The sequence below is a fragment of the Aquarana catesbeiana genome, linkage group LG01 (genome assembly GCF_042186555.1).
Source record: "Aquarana catesbeiana isolate 2022-GZ linkage group LG01, ASM4218655v1, whole genome shotgun sequence".
Classification (NCBI taxonomy): Eukaryota; Metazoa; Chordata; class Amphibia; order Anura; family Ranidae; genus Aquarana; species Aquarana catesbeiana.
In genome coordinates this window covers 277,264,425-277,280,470 of record NC_133324.1, presented here as the reverse complement: position 1 = coordinate 277,280,470, position 16,046 = coordinate 277,264,425, and the positions used below count along the sequence as shown (strand labels likewise).

Sequence of the window (16,046 nt, the reverse complement as noted above, 5' to 3'; positions counted from 1 at the left end):
TAGGACAACCGGTACCGTTTCCCTTTGAATTTTTCTTAATACTAAGGGAATTAACTGAAATGGGGGGAAAGCGTAGCAGAGATGGAATCTCCATGGATACGCCAAGGCATCTGTTCCTAGTGACCCGTCGTGATTGCTTAGGGAAAAAAAATTGCGGAACCAAGGCATTCTCCTTTGAGGCGAACAGGTCCACCTCTGGCAGCCCCCACTTCTCGACAATCATGGCGAAAACCTCTGGGTTCAGCGACCATTCTGCTTCCCGAATGGGGTTTCTGCTCAGGAAATCCGCCACTCCGTTCAGGGATCCCTTTAGATGGACTGCTGATAACGACAGCAAGTGTCCTTCTGCCCAACGGAGAATGCTCATGGCTAGTACTTGCAGCGATTTGCTCCTTGTACCTCCCTGCCTGTTTATGTAAGCCACTGCCGTGGCATTGTCTGTTAGTATTTGAACATGCTGGGCCTGAAGCCCCTGAGCAAATGACTTCAGAGCCAAGTCGATCGCCTTGAGCTCTCTCCAGTTTGAGGACTTGGTCGCCTCTTTCCTGGACCAGTTTCCTTGAGTGAAACCTTTTTCTAGGTGGGCTCCCCAACCCCAGGAACTGGCATCGGTTGTCAGCCTTTTTTCGATTGGAAAGGCCCAGACTAACCCCTCCGATAGGATATCCTGCCTTTTCCACCACCATAGTGACCTCTTCACTTGGGTTGGAACTCTTACCTCTGAGTCTAGGGATTCTAAATTGCGATCCCAAGATCTCAGAAGAAAAGCCTGCAGATGTCTGAAGTGTAGTCTTGCCCACTGAACAGCTGGCATTGACGAAGTCAGAACCCCCAGGGCTGACATGACCAATCTTACCGTCAGCTGCTGGTTGGTCTGCAAAAAAGACACTGTATCCTGGATTTTTCCTTTCTTCTCTGAAGGAAGAAAAATTTTTTGGCTTACCGAATTTATTATATACCCTAGAAACCGAATCTCCTGAGATGGTTCCAGGGAAGATTTTTGGAGATTTAGGATCCAACCTAGAGACTCCAAATGGCTGCATGCTCTGCTTAAATTGCTCCTCAACTCCTCTCTTGAGGGGGCAAAAAATAGCAGATCGTCTAAGTAAGGAATTACTGCGATTCCCTGAAGACGCAGCGGAGCTAGGGCCTCTGCCATTACTTTGGTAAAAATTCGGGGTGCGGATGATAGCCCGAAGGGTAGGGCTCTGAATTGCAGATGTTGAATTCTGCCTTCCAACCTTACCGCCAACCTGAGAAACCCCTGGGACTGGGATGAGATTGGAATATGCAGGTATGCATCTTTTAGATCCACTGACGCCATGAAACAACCTGGAGTCAGAATATTTCTGGCGGTGAAAATTGAGTCCATCCTGAACCTTCTGTATTTGATGGCTCTGTTTAGTGGCTTTAAATTTAGAATTAAACGAAATCTTCCTGTTGGTTTTTTTACCAGGAAGACATGTGAATAGAAGCCCTCGTGCCATTCCTCTGGTGGCACTGGGATTACTACACCCTGTTGCATTAGTTCCTCCAGAGAGGATTTCATGGCCAGGGCCCTCATTGGATCTCGGGGAGCATTTGTTACCAGAAACCTTCTTGGGGGGCTTCTGGAGAACTCGAGAGTATAACCCTGCGAGAGAGTGGTCAGAATAAACTGATTTGTAGTTATCACTGACCACTGCGGAAGAAACTCTCGTAATCTTCCGCCGACCCGCAGAGATGAGTCATTGTGAGTTTTCGGCCTGTGAAGGAGGACGGAAGAGAATTCCACCTTTGCCCTTCGCCTTTTGCGCAGACCAATTTTTCCTCCTGCCCTGAAACTTACTTTCCTGCTGTTGCTGCTGAGTTTTTTGAGGTCGAAAAAGACGTTTTGGGGTCTGCTTTTTCTTTTTGACCGGAAAGGACTTCTTCTTATCGGCCGTTCTGTCTAGGATATTATCTAGATCTGGGCCAAAAAGAAGGTCACCTGAAAAGGGGATACCACAAAGTTTACTCTTTGAAGCTGTATCACCTGGCCAGGTTTTTAGCCATAAAGCTCTTCTCGCAGCATTTGCTAAAGCTGCAGACCTAGCTGACATTTTGATAGCTTCAGCCGAAGCATCAGCAATATAAGCAACCGCAGAAATCAGGGTAGGAAAGGAATCTAAGATCTCCTGCTTGGGGGAATCTGCCACTATATGAGATCTAAGTTGGTTCACCCAGTATTCCAGATTCCTGGCTACACAGGTTGTGGCCATTGCTGGTTTTAAATTGCTCATGATTGATTGCCATGATCTTTTGAGCAAAAGATCCATGCGTTTGTCCATTGGATCCCTTAGAACACCCATGTCTTCAAAAGACAGGTCTGTGGATCTTGAGACCTGTGAAAAGGCCGCATCCAACCTGGGCACCTTATTCCACACCGCAGAAGGGTCCTCCTCAAAAGGGAAGCGCCTTTTGTGGGCTCTGGAAAAAAAGGGCTTTTTCTCTGGATCTTGCCATTCTTTAGTAATGGCGTCAGAAATGACCGAATGAACTGGAAATGTTCGCCCCTTAGGCTCATTTAACCCTGCATACATGTGGTCATGAAGAGATAACTCCTTCTTTTCCTCACTTAAGCCAAGTGTAACATGGATAGCCTTAAGGAGTCCGTCTACCTCCTCTAGGGAAAGCTTAAATTTGGAAGGAGCCACCTCCGCTTCCTCACCCTCCTCCTCCGAATCTTTAACGGAAGGAGTAGGGGACTGCTCTTCCCTGATAGGGGGGCCTTCAGGTAAAACTTCTACCATGGGGAAAGAAATAGAACCCTGGGAAGCCTCAGAAGTGGATGGCTGACTAGCAGCTGGATTAACTAAAGAGTCACGAAAAGTCTGAATCGTGGCGTATAGTTCCTTCTTTACAGAGGTAACCAGATCATCACAAACCGAAGCTGATTCCTCCTTAACTAAAGAAGTGATGCATGTACTGCATAAGACTTTTTTTCCAATTTTCTCCCATTTTGGCCCTGCAAGAAGGACATCTCTTTTTTGGGTCAGAGCTTTTAGCCTGTGAGAGAAAAAACAAAAAAGGGAAAAAAACCAGGGGACCTTTTAGTGAGACCCGGTCTCAGCTACACAAGAATCACCCACAGGTGCACTAAGAAGAAACCAGTCAGCCTCCAGTGCCCAGACAGGCCCCTTGCCACTAGGGGGTAAGAAAAAAGAAAATAGACCAAACCCAGGAAAAGGAAGAAAGGCAGACTTAAACTGCTGCTCCTACCTGAGCTTTACTGGCGCCTGTGCCTGTCCCCACCGCTGCAGACGCTGAGTCCTCCATCTCTGGTGTGCAGCTCTCCACCTGTGGCTTCATATGCCGCTTCCGGACTCCCATAGTGCATCTGCACCGGACCGGAAGCGGAAGTAGGCGCCAGTTCCTGTCCTCCCTCCTCCCCTCTCGCATCCACGCCGGAAATGACGCTTCTGCTGACCCAGTGACCCGCCTTGTCACTTCCGCCGCGCCTGCCGGCCAAAAAAACATGGCGGCGGCGCACGCGCACCGCCGCTCCTATGACCGCGCGGATCACCGGGTCTACGGCTCTCCCCGAGCACCAGGAGGGGAAGAGGAGCCCGATTGCTACCGCTGCCAAGGCTTGGGTAGGCCGGGAGGACAGCGGGTCTCCAAAAGGAGGAAAAAATGAAAAGGAAGCCCTGTCTCCCAGGCATCTGAGAGACCTTGACTCCCCTTCAAAAAGATGTTCCCTCCGGGCCGGAGGAAACACAAAAACTGAGGTATGGTAGGGAGGCGCCTCCCTTTAAAGTTTGGAGGAAGAAGGTGTTTCCGGTGGGTGGAGTCGCTATCTCTCAGGTGCTGTCCTGAAAGACGCCTTGGGAAAATAGAGATGCAAGAAATGTTTGCGAAGCTAGAGAATGTACTAAAGGCAGAGGTTCTTAATATAAGGACAGATCTGGGACACCTCCTGAAGTGGGTGGAAATGGTGGAGGAGGTATCAGAACAGCATACGCTTAAGATCGAGGATTTAAAAAAACAAGTCAAGAATCTTCAGACAGGTCCTCAAATTGGAGGAGCAGGAAAATCAAAATAGGAGACTGAATTTAAGAATTAGATCCATCCCAGAGCAAAGAGGGGAAGATTTGTTCGCCACAATGAAAGATATTCAACCCTCTTCTAGGAAGAAATAAAGAGGAGGAATTAAAACTGGATCGGGTTCATGGGATAAGAAAACCCCGAAATATAAAAGAGGACACACCTAGAGACATTATTATGAGGTTCCACCAATATGAGGATAAAATAAAGATCTGGAAAAGCTTGAGAGGAGTCCAATCGGTGAAATATAATAACGGTGATATTCAGATTTTCTCGGATCTTTCTGCCAGAACTCTAGCAAGGAGAAGACAACTAAGGCCGCTATTGGATGTACTGAGGGGGGCTAATCTGAAGTATAGTTGGGGTTACCCTCTAGCACTTGTGGTAGTGAAAGAGGGGAGAAGTTGGAGATTAAATCAGTTAGAGGACTTACAGGACTTCTGCAGGAATTTGAATATAGCGGTTTCGCTAATTTTAGGCAATGTGTTTTTCTGACGGGATGGGGAGTGGGTAGGGAGGAGGGAATAGTAAATGGAAAAATGGGATAAAAGGAAAAAGGTGATGGAATAGAAATACTGTACTTCGCCCTCCTCGGCCCATAGTAATGGGGGGAGGAGGGAGAACCAACTCACCCCACTGGGAGAGCTCAACCCTATTGCACGGGGGGTCGTAGGCATCGAAGGAGGTGAATTAGATGTCACAGTCCCAAGGTCAAGAGATGGCAGGGGGGGATGGGGGAGGGAGGGAGGTGGGGGCCCCCGCAGATATTTTGAATTTTATTTTTTTCTCGGGTAATAATCTTTGGTCAAACTGGGGGAAAGGTGGAGGTGCCCACAAAGGTTTTGGGAGTAAGCTCAAAGAGTAGCGGAAATGGAAGTTAGGTGCTTGTCGTATAATGTAAAAGGGTTAAACTCCCCGGGGAAAAGAAGTAAGGTGCTAAAAGAAATACAGAGGTATGGCGCAGATATTGTTTTTTTACAGGAGACGCATCTGGTGCAGGAGGAAGGCATTAAGCTAGACACAAGGAATTATCCTGCCTGGATATACTGTGATACACCAACTAAAAGGGCAAAGGGAGTGGTTATCGGGTTCTCGCAACGGACCAAATTTACACTGTTGGATAAGAGGGTGGACATAGAGGGGCGCTTTTTGTTTATTAAAATAAAACTCGGGGGTAGGATATATACATTGGCTAACATCTACTGCCCAAACAGAGACCCGATTAAATACCTCTCCCGGACTCTGAATAGGTTGGTGGAATTTAGAGAAGGGGAAGTGATTCTGGCAGGGGATTTTAACCTCTGCATGTATCCAGCCTTGGATAGGTCATCTGGAATAGGAGGGGAGGGCCACAATCAGTTGTCAAGTCTTAGGCGAAAATTACATGACAGCCACCTGATTGACATTTGGAGGGTGCAGCACCCTAAGGAGAGGGATTACACCTTCTTTTCCCCGGTCCATGGGACCTATTCAAGGCTGGATTACTTGATAGTGGACCATAGCTTGCTGGACTCAATAGTGGGATCGAGGATAGAGATTTTGACTCTGTCAGATCATGCTCCCGTAATAATGACAGTAAGGATAGAGGGTCTCCAGAAGATCCCCTTTGCATGGAGTTTAAATGAAAAACTCCTCGAGAAAGATAGAACGCCTTATAGTTAAAATACACCAACTAGAACAGCTACACAAAGCCCATGGGGGAGACGAAAAGGAGGTATTTTCAGAACTAATAATTAAAAGGGAGGAGTTGAGGGAACCAGTAGAAGAAGACTCCTATAAAATTAGAGATAAATACCTTTAAAACTTCCATCAGAGAGGGAACAAGGTTGGGAAACACCTGGCATCAATCATAAGGAAAAAGAAGGAAGGATGAGAATTATATAGAGAAGATTAAAAACAAAAAAGGTGAAAGATACACCATTAGAGAAATAGGTGAGGAATTCAGACAGTTTTTTGCATCTCTCTATTCGGTGGGGCGGAGGGAAAAATGTGGAAATAAGGAGGAGAAGATTAGAGTTCTTAAATGTGGAGCGGACCAATCCAGCAAGGATCTGTACTAAGACCTTCTCATCCTGAGAAGCTGAAGAGGGCCCTTCTCCACTTGATTCCTCAGAGGAGGAATCATCAGTCCCATCCCGATCCTCCCAAAGGGATTCCTCTCCTTTTTCCCCAGAGTTCCTCTGCCTGAGGGTCCTGGGTAACAGAGGAAGGCCTAGTGCGTTTTCTTCCACTGAGTGAAGATACGATTAAGGCCATTCATCTTTCCTCTAATCCATTAATGTTTGAGGAAAAAACCTCCTGCGTAATGTATACAGGGGCTGAAGTGCCAGAAGCAGATGCAGCCCCCGACCCCAACGGCTCTCCCTGGCCGGCCATCCCAGGTCCTTCAGGTGGGGGAAGGCACTGCAGAAGGGGGTTTCTCAGAGCCTGAGGGAGATCCCCTAGAGCCTCTGGTTTTTGGGGTATTTGTACCTCTTCTACCCATAGTGCAAAGCAACAAGGTGGAGGTATCACACAAATGAAACACTGACTGCTGAGCGATGTAGTCCAGAAACTTGCTACTGCTACCAATGCCCAGTCAAGTGTTTCTTAGTAAATGCTGCCTGGGAGAATGCCTGTGTACCACCTTACATGCAACCGTCAGCTCTGTGTCCCTCCATAGGCTGTGTGCACCTGAAAAGTGTGCTTCCTATAGCCAGTGCAGCCGGCGATGTGGGCGTCTAAGCACGCCGGACGTCGCGCTGACGCTCCCTCCCCCCCTCTGACCACCCCCCTCGTTTTATTCAAAAAATGTGCGCTTTCCCGCGAGAGCTGACCCTCCGGGACCAGCATGGAGGGGAGGCTGGGGTAGAGGAGGAAGGAGAGAGGCTGGCAGATGATGGGGTCTGCCACATGGTAATGGTGGCGGCGATAGTGCGGTATACTACCGCCTCACAGACCACTGCGGCCCCCCCTAATCTTGGGGGGGAATATCCCTGCAGGAAGAGCCCCCCATCCCATCCTACCTGGAGCTCGGCTGGAGGAGCTGTGCAGCGTAAACACTGAGACAGACAATCAAGCATGTGAAGGTATGTGCTCTTGGCAGCCCCCGGTGGAGACAATAGGCATAGCATACATTTACTAAAAGGAGAAACCTACTAGAATTAAAAAATTCTGTGGAATCTCCCTTACCTTATCCAGCTGCAGGGTTCTGTTATACAGACCCAATTTTCACCTCTCACGGTGGGTTCCGTTTGGAAAACGTTCAGAGACTGGGGCCCCCTATGAATAGGGGGATCCGCAGTTCTGGGCCTGTAAAGCACCCGGCCAAGAATAAGGCTAGAAAAACCAAATTCTGAAATGCGGGGTCCAGCTCTCTAAAAAGAAAAGCGTTACAGGTAAAACCTCATTTCTTTGGACACGAGGCCCGGGTACCATCCAATTCGGCCTAAAAAGGACACTTTGAAATGGATCCGGTTCGCCTGGCTTGCCCCAGTATAGGATATAGGATATTCCCTTTGGAGCTCAGCACAGCACATCTTTACACGTCCAACACCTAAGACACTGGTGAAAAAACTGTGGCATCCCCAGGAAGGGGAGGGGTTATATGGGGAGTTGAACTTCCTGTTTAGGGTGTGACCAGTGTCCAATTACCTAATGATACCCTATAACCCATCAGTAATTACTGAGGCTCTGTGTCCCGTGATGTACGAGAAAGAAAGTGCATTTATTGTTTTTTTGCCCTCAGGAGCCTGCAAAGCATGGCACCCATAATCAGTGGATCAGGGATGCAATGTCAGGCTCACAGATCTCTGTGAATGAATGATGTGGCTGTGTGGGCAAGGCCCTGCATGGCTGTACTATCTTAAAGCGGGGGTCCACCTAAACCGCCAAAAAAAAAAAAAAATATATATTAAAAGCCAGCAGCTACAAATACTGCAGCTGCTGACTTTTAATAAATGGCCACTTACCTGTCCCAGGGTCCAGCGATGTCGGCAGGTGACGCCGAGAGCCCGCTCGGTTCTCGGCAGCTGCCGCCGCCATCCTAGGTGAGGGAATCAGGAAGTGAAGCGTTGCGGCTTCACTTCCCGGTTCCCTACTGCGCATGCGCAAGTCACGCTGCGCATCGTAACTGGTCCCCGCTATCTCCTGGGAGCTGTTTGTTTCCCAGGAGATAGCACGGAGGGACAGGAAGAGGCATAGACTCCCATGGGAGTCTATGCCGGAAGTGGGTGCAAATACCTGTCTTAGACAGGTATCTGCACCCCCCTCCCCCCTGAAAGGTGCCAAATGTGACACCGGAGGGGGGGAGGGTTCCGAAAAGCGGAAGTTCCATTTTTGTGTGGAACTCCGCTTTAAAAACGTGACAGCGGGTGCCAGTCTGGAGCATGTTACACATTACACCCAAATTATGGTTGTCAACCCTCCAGCCACATTGGAGTGTGTGTGCTAATAGGCTCCGACCAGCAGACTGCGCACGCAGTTTCCTGCACATCTGCGAAGATGGCAACATTTTGGGAATTCCCTAACAGCCACATTGGCACATGTGAGGATAAACCCAGCTAATGCACAGATGTCCGGGGGAAACCTATATGTGCCGCAGGGCTTGCTCAGGACCCAAAACCCTGCGGCAAATCTGTGCAAGCAGGGGAACATCATCATTCTTACCTTCGCAGCACAAATACAGGGCAGCAGTAAAAAAGAAAACAAAAAAAGAAAAAACACACACACACTCACACAACACATGCTGCTGTAGGAAAGGGGTGGGATGGTAATGGTAGGTCAGGGTAACATCACGCTTTTTGATAAAAGGTCTGCGTCAAACTAGCTGCATGATTGTCAATGACGTGTTTGCTCGAACAGAAAGTAAAACAGTTTGAGGGTAACAAAAACAAGATCGTGGAAAGATTAAATGTGAAGCTTTAAGATTAAGATTGGACTTACCCACACAGAAAGCGAACGATCCTTGCTACCCACTGCACAGCAGCAGTATGGACAACTAGCCTTATTGGAGCTCCCATTCTTTTGTTTCCTTTTGAAGATTTTTGGATTAAATTTCTGGAAAGGATAATGTTCAGAAAAATGTTTCCTTAAGTCAAACATGCAACATTGTTAAGCATTAAGCAGACCACAAGGAGAAGCAAAGCCACTCTTAATATTCTGCACAACCAATTACTTGTCTTCATTGTCAAACCTGAACTAGAAAAGGACAGGGGGACTGTTACAAGCTGCTATGTGCAACAGTGATACTTTTATAAACTTTTCATACAAGAAATACAAGAAATCAATACGTTAACCTATTCATCCAAAAAACAAGTCATTAGTATGCAACAGAATATATTTAATAGAAAGTATAATTGCCCATCAGTAAAAATTCAGTTAGTGTAGCAGGTAGAAGAAAAAAAATAAATAAAAAGTTCTCTATGTAATATAAAAGTACAGTTGATCTTACCACAACAGTGACTGCTTTTCGATGTCCCACAAAGTCCATGTTGGTTTTCCAACCATCACGCTCAATAATCTGGGCTGTTGGCCCAGAGTTGTTCATTGCATGAGCTGATACCAGGTAATGTCCATCAGGGGACCAACTAAGACGCAAGACGTGGGTGGTCCCTCCACACTGTGAGAAAGGTTTGGAGTGCCAAGAGTTAGTTACATGCTGGGTTCAACCACTGCTGTTACAGTAGTATATAATAGGTTATTTGACTAATAAAAACCAGTAACTTTCTTGCACTCCATGGGAAAAAGAAAGGGGAAAAATTCTTGCAATTAAAACAGCGGTGTAATTGTTTGTCCAGCCATTAAGGTCATGTATGCTCGTCCCACTAAATGACTTGTACCTCATCAAATGGTTTGGTGATACTGGTTTCTAGCTGCCAGTCCATGGTTCGCCAGACCTTCAGGCTGTGGTCATCAGCTTGAGAAGCAATGTACTTTCCTACAGGATCCCAAGTAAGTCCCTTCACCAGTCCTGAGTGGCCTCTCAATGTGGCAATAATCTCTAGATTACAAAAGAAAAATTACCCATTTAAGAGGCTTCAGTGAATGTAGTATTATTGCATTACTATCCTTTATGGCTCATTCAGATGGCAGATTAGTACTGTCCTCCAAGCAGAGCCGCTGGCAGATACGTGTACATCCAGACCATGGAAGTGGATGCGCACACAATCGCACCTCAAAGTTTGACGTGCGGACAGGAGCTGGTGCACAGATCCAAAAACAGAGGCTCCGTGTTCATATCTGTGCACCCACTCCTGCCTGTATGTCGAACTTTGAGGTGCGATTATGTCTGTGCCAGCGCTGCATGCGCATCCACTTCTATAGGCTGCCTGCACACAGCTCCAGGGTAGAGACACACGCATATGCAAGCAGCTCCGCATGGAGGATGCGCTAGTCTGTCATCTAAATGAGCTGTTAAAAACCCTATTATCTTCAGGGAAGGAGAATATCTTTCTCACTTACCTGGAAACTTCAGTGCATTCCATATAACTACCGTATTATCCACACTACAAGAAGCTAACCAGGCATCATGAGGAGACCATGCCACATCCATTACATCTGAGAAACACGTTTACAATGTAGTTAGTGAAAAAATATAGATACACAAGAATATCAGCATTTTGTTTAAAAATACTTTTTTATATTGACCAACGCACTTACCTCCAGAATGATTCCTGAGAATGGTGAGACAGCGCCACTGCTCTACATTCGCAAGTTTGCTACTAGAGCCAAAAACCGTACTGGGTCCAATATACCTAAGATATAAATATATATGTTACAGTACAGTTAACATATGAACATAACATTCATACAACTGATCCACTTTAACCCTATCTGCCCCGGCATCCTTTTAAACGTTTTTTAATGTCATGTGACAGTGGCACTAATATGCAGCACTGATGAGGCGTGGACTGTGTCAGTAGTTTATTTTATATTTTTTTAAAAATTTTTTTACAATTACTTTTTTGTTATTTTTTTTTTTTACAGGACAGAGGGGGCGGAGGAGCACAGAGGAGGACACAGAAGACAGTGTGGGACGATCGGTGCAGTGGTGGGGGCAGTTACAAGCATCGATCTCCCGGTATAGATTTCAATAAAGCAGCTGAAAACCACGGGAGGGAGAAAAGGAGAAGCGACTGTCAGCTGCTTTTTTGAAATCTATACAGGGAGATCGGTGCTTTTAACTCCCCCCACCGCTGCACTGATCATCCCCGACTGCCCAGGTATCGGATCAAGCGTCGGAGCATTTGCACAAGTACTCATGCAAATGCTCGGTATCGGCACCGGATACCAGTATCGGTACAACCCTACTTTAAACTGTTCTGAACACCTGGGGGAGTGGCAAGAATGGGCAATCATGTGACCACTGTCACAATGGTCACATGATCGGAATCCAGTCCCACCGGCTACCGATCTTTAGTCTAGACCAAGAGCTGTTTTTGATAGCTTGGTCTTTGTGATGAAAGTGCGCAGTGAGCAAGCTCTCAGCACATAAACATCAGCCAAACAGCGATGCATGTGTGTTTGTGGGCGTTAAAGGCCACACTTTTGCCACTGCACATGCGTTTAAGGGGCCGTAAAGAGGTTAAAGGGGCAGCTTCAACATATTTCCCTCTTATTATCTGATTACATATCAGATTGTTTGTAGAAACTATGCTATGCGATTAATTTACATGCAATATCCCTAAAGGGAACCAATATGTTGTAAAGTAAATAGTAAAATGTAAGTGAATCTCCACTAGGTGTGGTTACCTAAAAGTGTAGCCTCATCTCACAGTGACTGCTGTATTTTCTGTCAGAGAAAAAGAAATAACAGCTGAGGGTCTGGCTCTTAAGACATCATGGAGGCCTACATTTTAACTGGCCAAGTTCAGGTCTGATAACAGACATTGCCCCTGGGCTGAGGAAGGAGAGTAAAACTATCAGGGCCCAGCTAGTCTTATGCATTGTACATGCACAATACATTAAGGCAGCCATCTGCTTTGAATTGACTGACAACGCAACACAGTGCATATTTTAACGGACATTTTTTCAATGCAGCTTACCAATTGTTTGTAATACACGACAACACCAAGTGCACTGCAGTGCCATTCAATATAATGGCATCCCAACGAGCTGCACTTCATAGGTTTACAGCTCATTGTGCACTAAAGTTTAAGTGCATTGGGTGCAATTCAAAATGAAGTCCCCCCCAACCTACCACACTACGCTTCACACATTACTAAAATGCAATCATCTGAATTGCTCAATGAAAAAAAATCTTTTAGATCAAGTAAACCTAACAGCACGTGGGTGCTGTATTGATTTCTCTTATCTATACTGAGCTCAGGCCAGAAATAGGGTGGCTTTTAAACCAAAAATATATGGAATGTACAGGAATAAGAGTGAAGATTCAGAATTTAACAAATGTCCAAAGGGGACTGATTTTTTTTCCCCCAATTGGTCTATAATTAAAGAAACAGTGCTCTGCTCACCCAGATTTCTTCCACACCATGATAAGCTTGTCATCTCCTCCAGATGCTAAATATGCTCCATTGTTAGACCATCGCACACAGTTCACACAAGCTGAAAGAAAACATGCAAAGCTCAATCCAATTTCTTTATGCATGTATGAATACATGCTGTATCTGCTTTTCAAATACCATTACCCCCAACTCTGGAGCACTTGGCACAATTTTTAACTTTACTGCAACCTACAGCAAATTTGTTAAACCTAATGCAACCTTTAGTGATGTGACTTGGTACCTAGGTGGTTATCCATCTGGCACAACATCTTGGGAATACTTTTGTTCTTTTCATCTTCCTCCTTAACAACGGGTGGCATATTCCATATGACAACTTTTCCAGAGTCTTGCCCTAGAAAGACAACATTAAAATCCAAAACCGTGACATGCTTACTTAAACAGCAAAACTTTGGTTGGGCAACATTTAACCATACAGGATAAATTCAGGATATAAAAGGGATTATTTATACATAATCCACAATTACTCCACACTATGACCTACAATTCACAACCCATTAATAAAATGTAAACTGAAATTTGAAGTTTCCAGCGTCTCATTAGGTTCTATATGCTTAAAACTGCAAAAAAACTCTGATAGGAGGAGAGGCCAGTCACACGACTGACAGGACATGTGAACAGGCTCTCATTTTCAAAATGTCCTTCATTTGAACAACACTCCACTTGCTTCCAAGTCCCGGAGCAAGCAAAGCCCAATGCACATTTGTAAAGCACACATCTCTGCTTTACAAATGTAAAGTGCATGTTTGTTTTGTGCTTTTTTTGGGAGGCGGGAAGGTAATAGCACTGATTTTTTGCATGCTAGTCTTATATCGAAAACCTGACATTCATGTGCATAAATGAGATTCTGCGCCTTCCTCTTCATCCACTGGTTTTTTTTTTTAATTAAAGTGGAACATTATGTAAAAAATTAAAATGGGTGAACAGGCAGGCCTTTTAAATGCAGAATAAACCTGCTTTGTCTCTTCTGCATTAAAGCAGAGTTCCAGGCAAAAATTGAGCCCCCACCCTCGTTTTCGGACTTTTTTTTTTTCAATCCTCCTTTTTTCTTTGGAACTCCTGTCCCACAAGGCCGCAGCAACAGACATCTTTTTTTAACCCCCCCCCCCCCCCCGCGCAAGGCTACACTTCCTGCTTCCCTTAGTAAGGATGCCGCCACCTGCACCCGGAGCCGATGGACGGGTCGGATTCGGGTGCTGGCATTGTGGGCCCCCTGGACAAGCAAGTGTCCTTATATTAAAAGTCAGCAGCTACAGTATTTGTAGCTGCTGACTTTAATTTTTTTTTTTTTTATTTCTACCCAGGCTGGAACTCCGCTTTAAAGTTACCCACCTGTCTGTCCCTGTGCAGCTCACTATAGAAATTTGGCAATGCTGAAGCTAACTGAATTCCCACACTGTGTTGATATCATTTTGGCCCTGCCAATTCAAGTGGCTGGTGATTGATACCCAGAAACCTGCCACTGACATCTTTGAGGGGAGCTCCAGGAAGCCGCATCGCTGGATTGAAGGTGAGCATATTTCTGCTTTAAGGTGTTGCTGACTGCCAGTGGTACTTGAGAAAAAAATGTAGAAATAACTGACTTGCATTACTATTGCAAATTTGGAAATATTGAAAGTATCCTCAACATATCATACAAATGTTTTCCACACACCTTGTCCTCCAGTAGCGAACTTTGTGCCATCAGGGTGAATGTCCACTGAAAAGATTGGCTTCCCTAAGATGAAAATAAAAACAAGCTAAAAGTGATTTCTAAACATTTAAATATTTTTTAAGTAGTAAATAAGAAGGCAATGCAAAAGCCCAATTACGGTATATACATATAGGTATTTTTTATTCTAAAAACCTTGCAACGGGTTTCCCCCACCCTGCTTCTATCCATCACAATTGTACCCAAACACAGTCCTCAGATGCAGCAATGTTACCTTCTAAACTGGCTGGCTCTCTGCTGTGCCAGGCAAGGAAGCGTTTACATCCAATTTTCCCCTCTGGGCACCTATACTGCAGTGAGCAGATGCTACTATAAACTCTATAAAGGTGTATAGAGTCGGGCTAGCATTCACCTCTATGCAGAGGATTATTGCATCTGCTCACTGCAACACAGGCACTGGAAGGAAGTCACAGATGGGCAGTGAAAAGCAAGTCAGGGCTGTATCAGAGTTCTGTCTTTGTCTGTAATAGATATGAATATTTAAATGACTGCCAAGGTTGACAGCACATTTGCTATACACATAACTAAGGATGAGCTCATGTGCAGAGCCCGCCAGGAAGTCGGCACTGCACAGCGCTAATCACAGGCAGTGAGACATTTACCCGATCTCTGCAGCTGCACATAGCGACAATATCTAACTGCTTGTGATTAACGCTCCGCAGTGCCGACTTCCTGGCGGGCTCTGCACATGCAGTTTGCGAACACACCTGAGCTCATCCTTACACATAACATGTCACCAAAACTTAAAAAATTACAGCACTGTACAAAAAAATAAATGTCCCAAATTCATAAGGATAAAAAAAAAAAAAAGGAGAACACAAATGCCCATTTGCATCCTAAAGAGGCAATACACTCCTATGCATTTTTTTAGATCCCCTCTTGGGCCCCCGTTCACACCTGAGCAATTTGAAGTGAGAATAGTAGCTACATCACAAGCATTTCAAAGCAACCATTCACACCTGAGCATCGTGTCACTTGAAGCTTGTCATTCACATAAAAGTACATGAGCTTCTTTTGGGGCAGAATAGCGATTTTTAGCCCCAATAGAATCCAAGAGGAATGCACATAATGCAGGTTTTTTTTCCCCCCTAACAACTAGCTTTCCCGAGTGCCTTAGTTTATTTTTGTTCAGCCCGCTGGATCATGTGTACCAGGCATAAGGCTGGCCACACATTACACAATTGTCTCATACACTTTTCTTTTAGATTTATCAAAACAATATATGGGGTCAAACCTAAACACTTTCAATTTGTATGCAATCAGGCAGGCCCTTGCACTACTTAAAGAGGAAGTAAACCCTGGTGGGTTTTTCTTCCTTTCTTCATCCCTGGAAAAGTAAAGGCATAATGTGCTAGTATGCAGTGTATACTAGCACATTATGTGACACCTGCAAACGAAGCCCGCGTCGTCCCCGCTGCAGGCCACATCCATCTTCACCCATCTTCCTTCCGGGGCCACGGACCCTCGCCCTGTGACTGGCTGGAGCTGCGTGATGTCACTACTGCACATGTGCACAGGAGCCGCCGATCACGGCACACTCACCTGAAGAAACGGCACGAGCGGCCGTTCCTTCAGAGTGCACATGCCGATGACATCATCGCACAGTAAACATCTCCTAAACTGCGCACGTTTAGGAGATATTTACAGTACCTTATTCTAGGCTTACCTATAGATATAACTTCCCCATGGAGGTTTACAACCTCTTTAAAAGCGAACTTCCACCTAAAAGTGGTACTTCCGCTTATCTGATTCCTCCCCCCTTTCTGGTG

General features: G+C 45.7%; 1 protein-coding gene across 1 annotated transcript in view; it reads right to left on the bottom strand.

Annotated features, from left to right (window-relative positions):
- The window catches only part of HIRA (histone cell cycle regulator), an 88,956-nt gene that overhangs the window by 71,140 nt on the left and 1,770 nt on the right, over window positions 1-16,046 (bottom strand). Inside the window, exons 2-9 of the mRNA XM_073628989.1 lie at window positions 14,221-14,283; window positions 12,790-12,900; window positions 12,519-12,609; window positions 10,705-10,799; window positions 10,507-10,602; window positions 9,885-10,045; window positions 9,497-9,664; window positions 8,989-9,102 (exon numbers count right to left, since the gene is read on the bottom strand). Of these exons, the coding sequence (XP_073485090.1) occupies window positions 8,989-9,102; window positions 9,497-9,664; window positions 9,885-10,045; window positions 10,507-10,602; window positions 10,705-10,799; window positions 12,519-12,609; window positions 12,790-12,900; window positions 14,221-14,283 (899 nt within the window). The remainder of the gene's footprint in view (window positions 1-8,988; window positions 9,103-9,496; window positions 9,665-9,884; window positions 10,046-10,506; window positions 10,603-10,704; window positions 10,800-12,518; window positions 12,610-12,789; window positions 12,901-14,220; window positions 14,284-16,046) is intronic.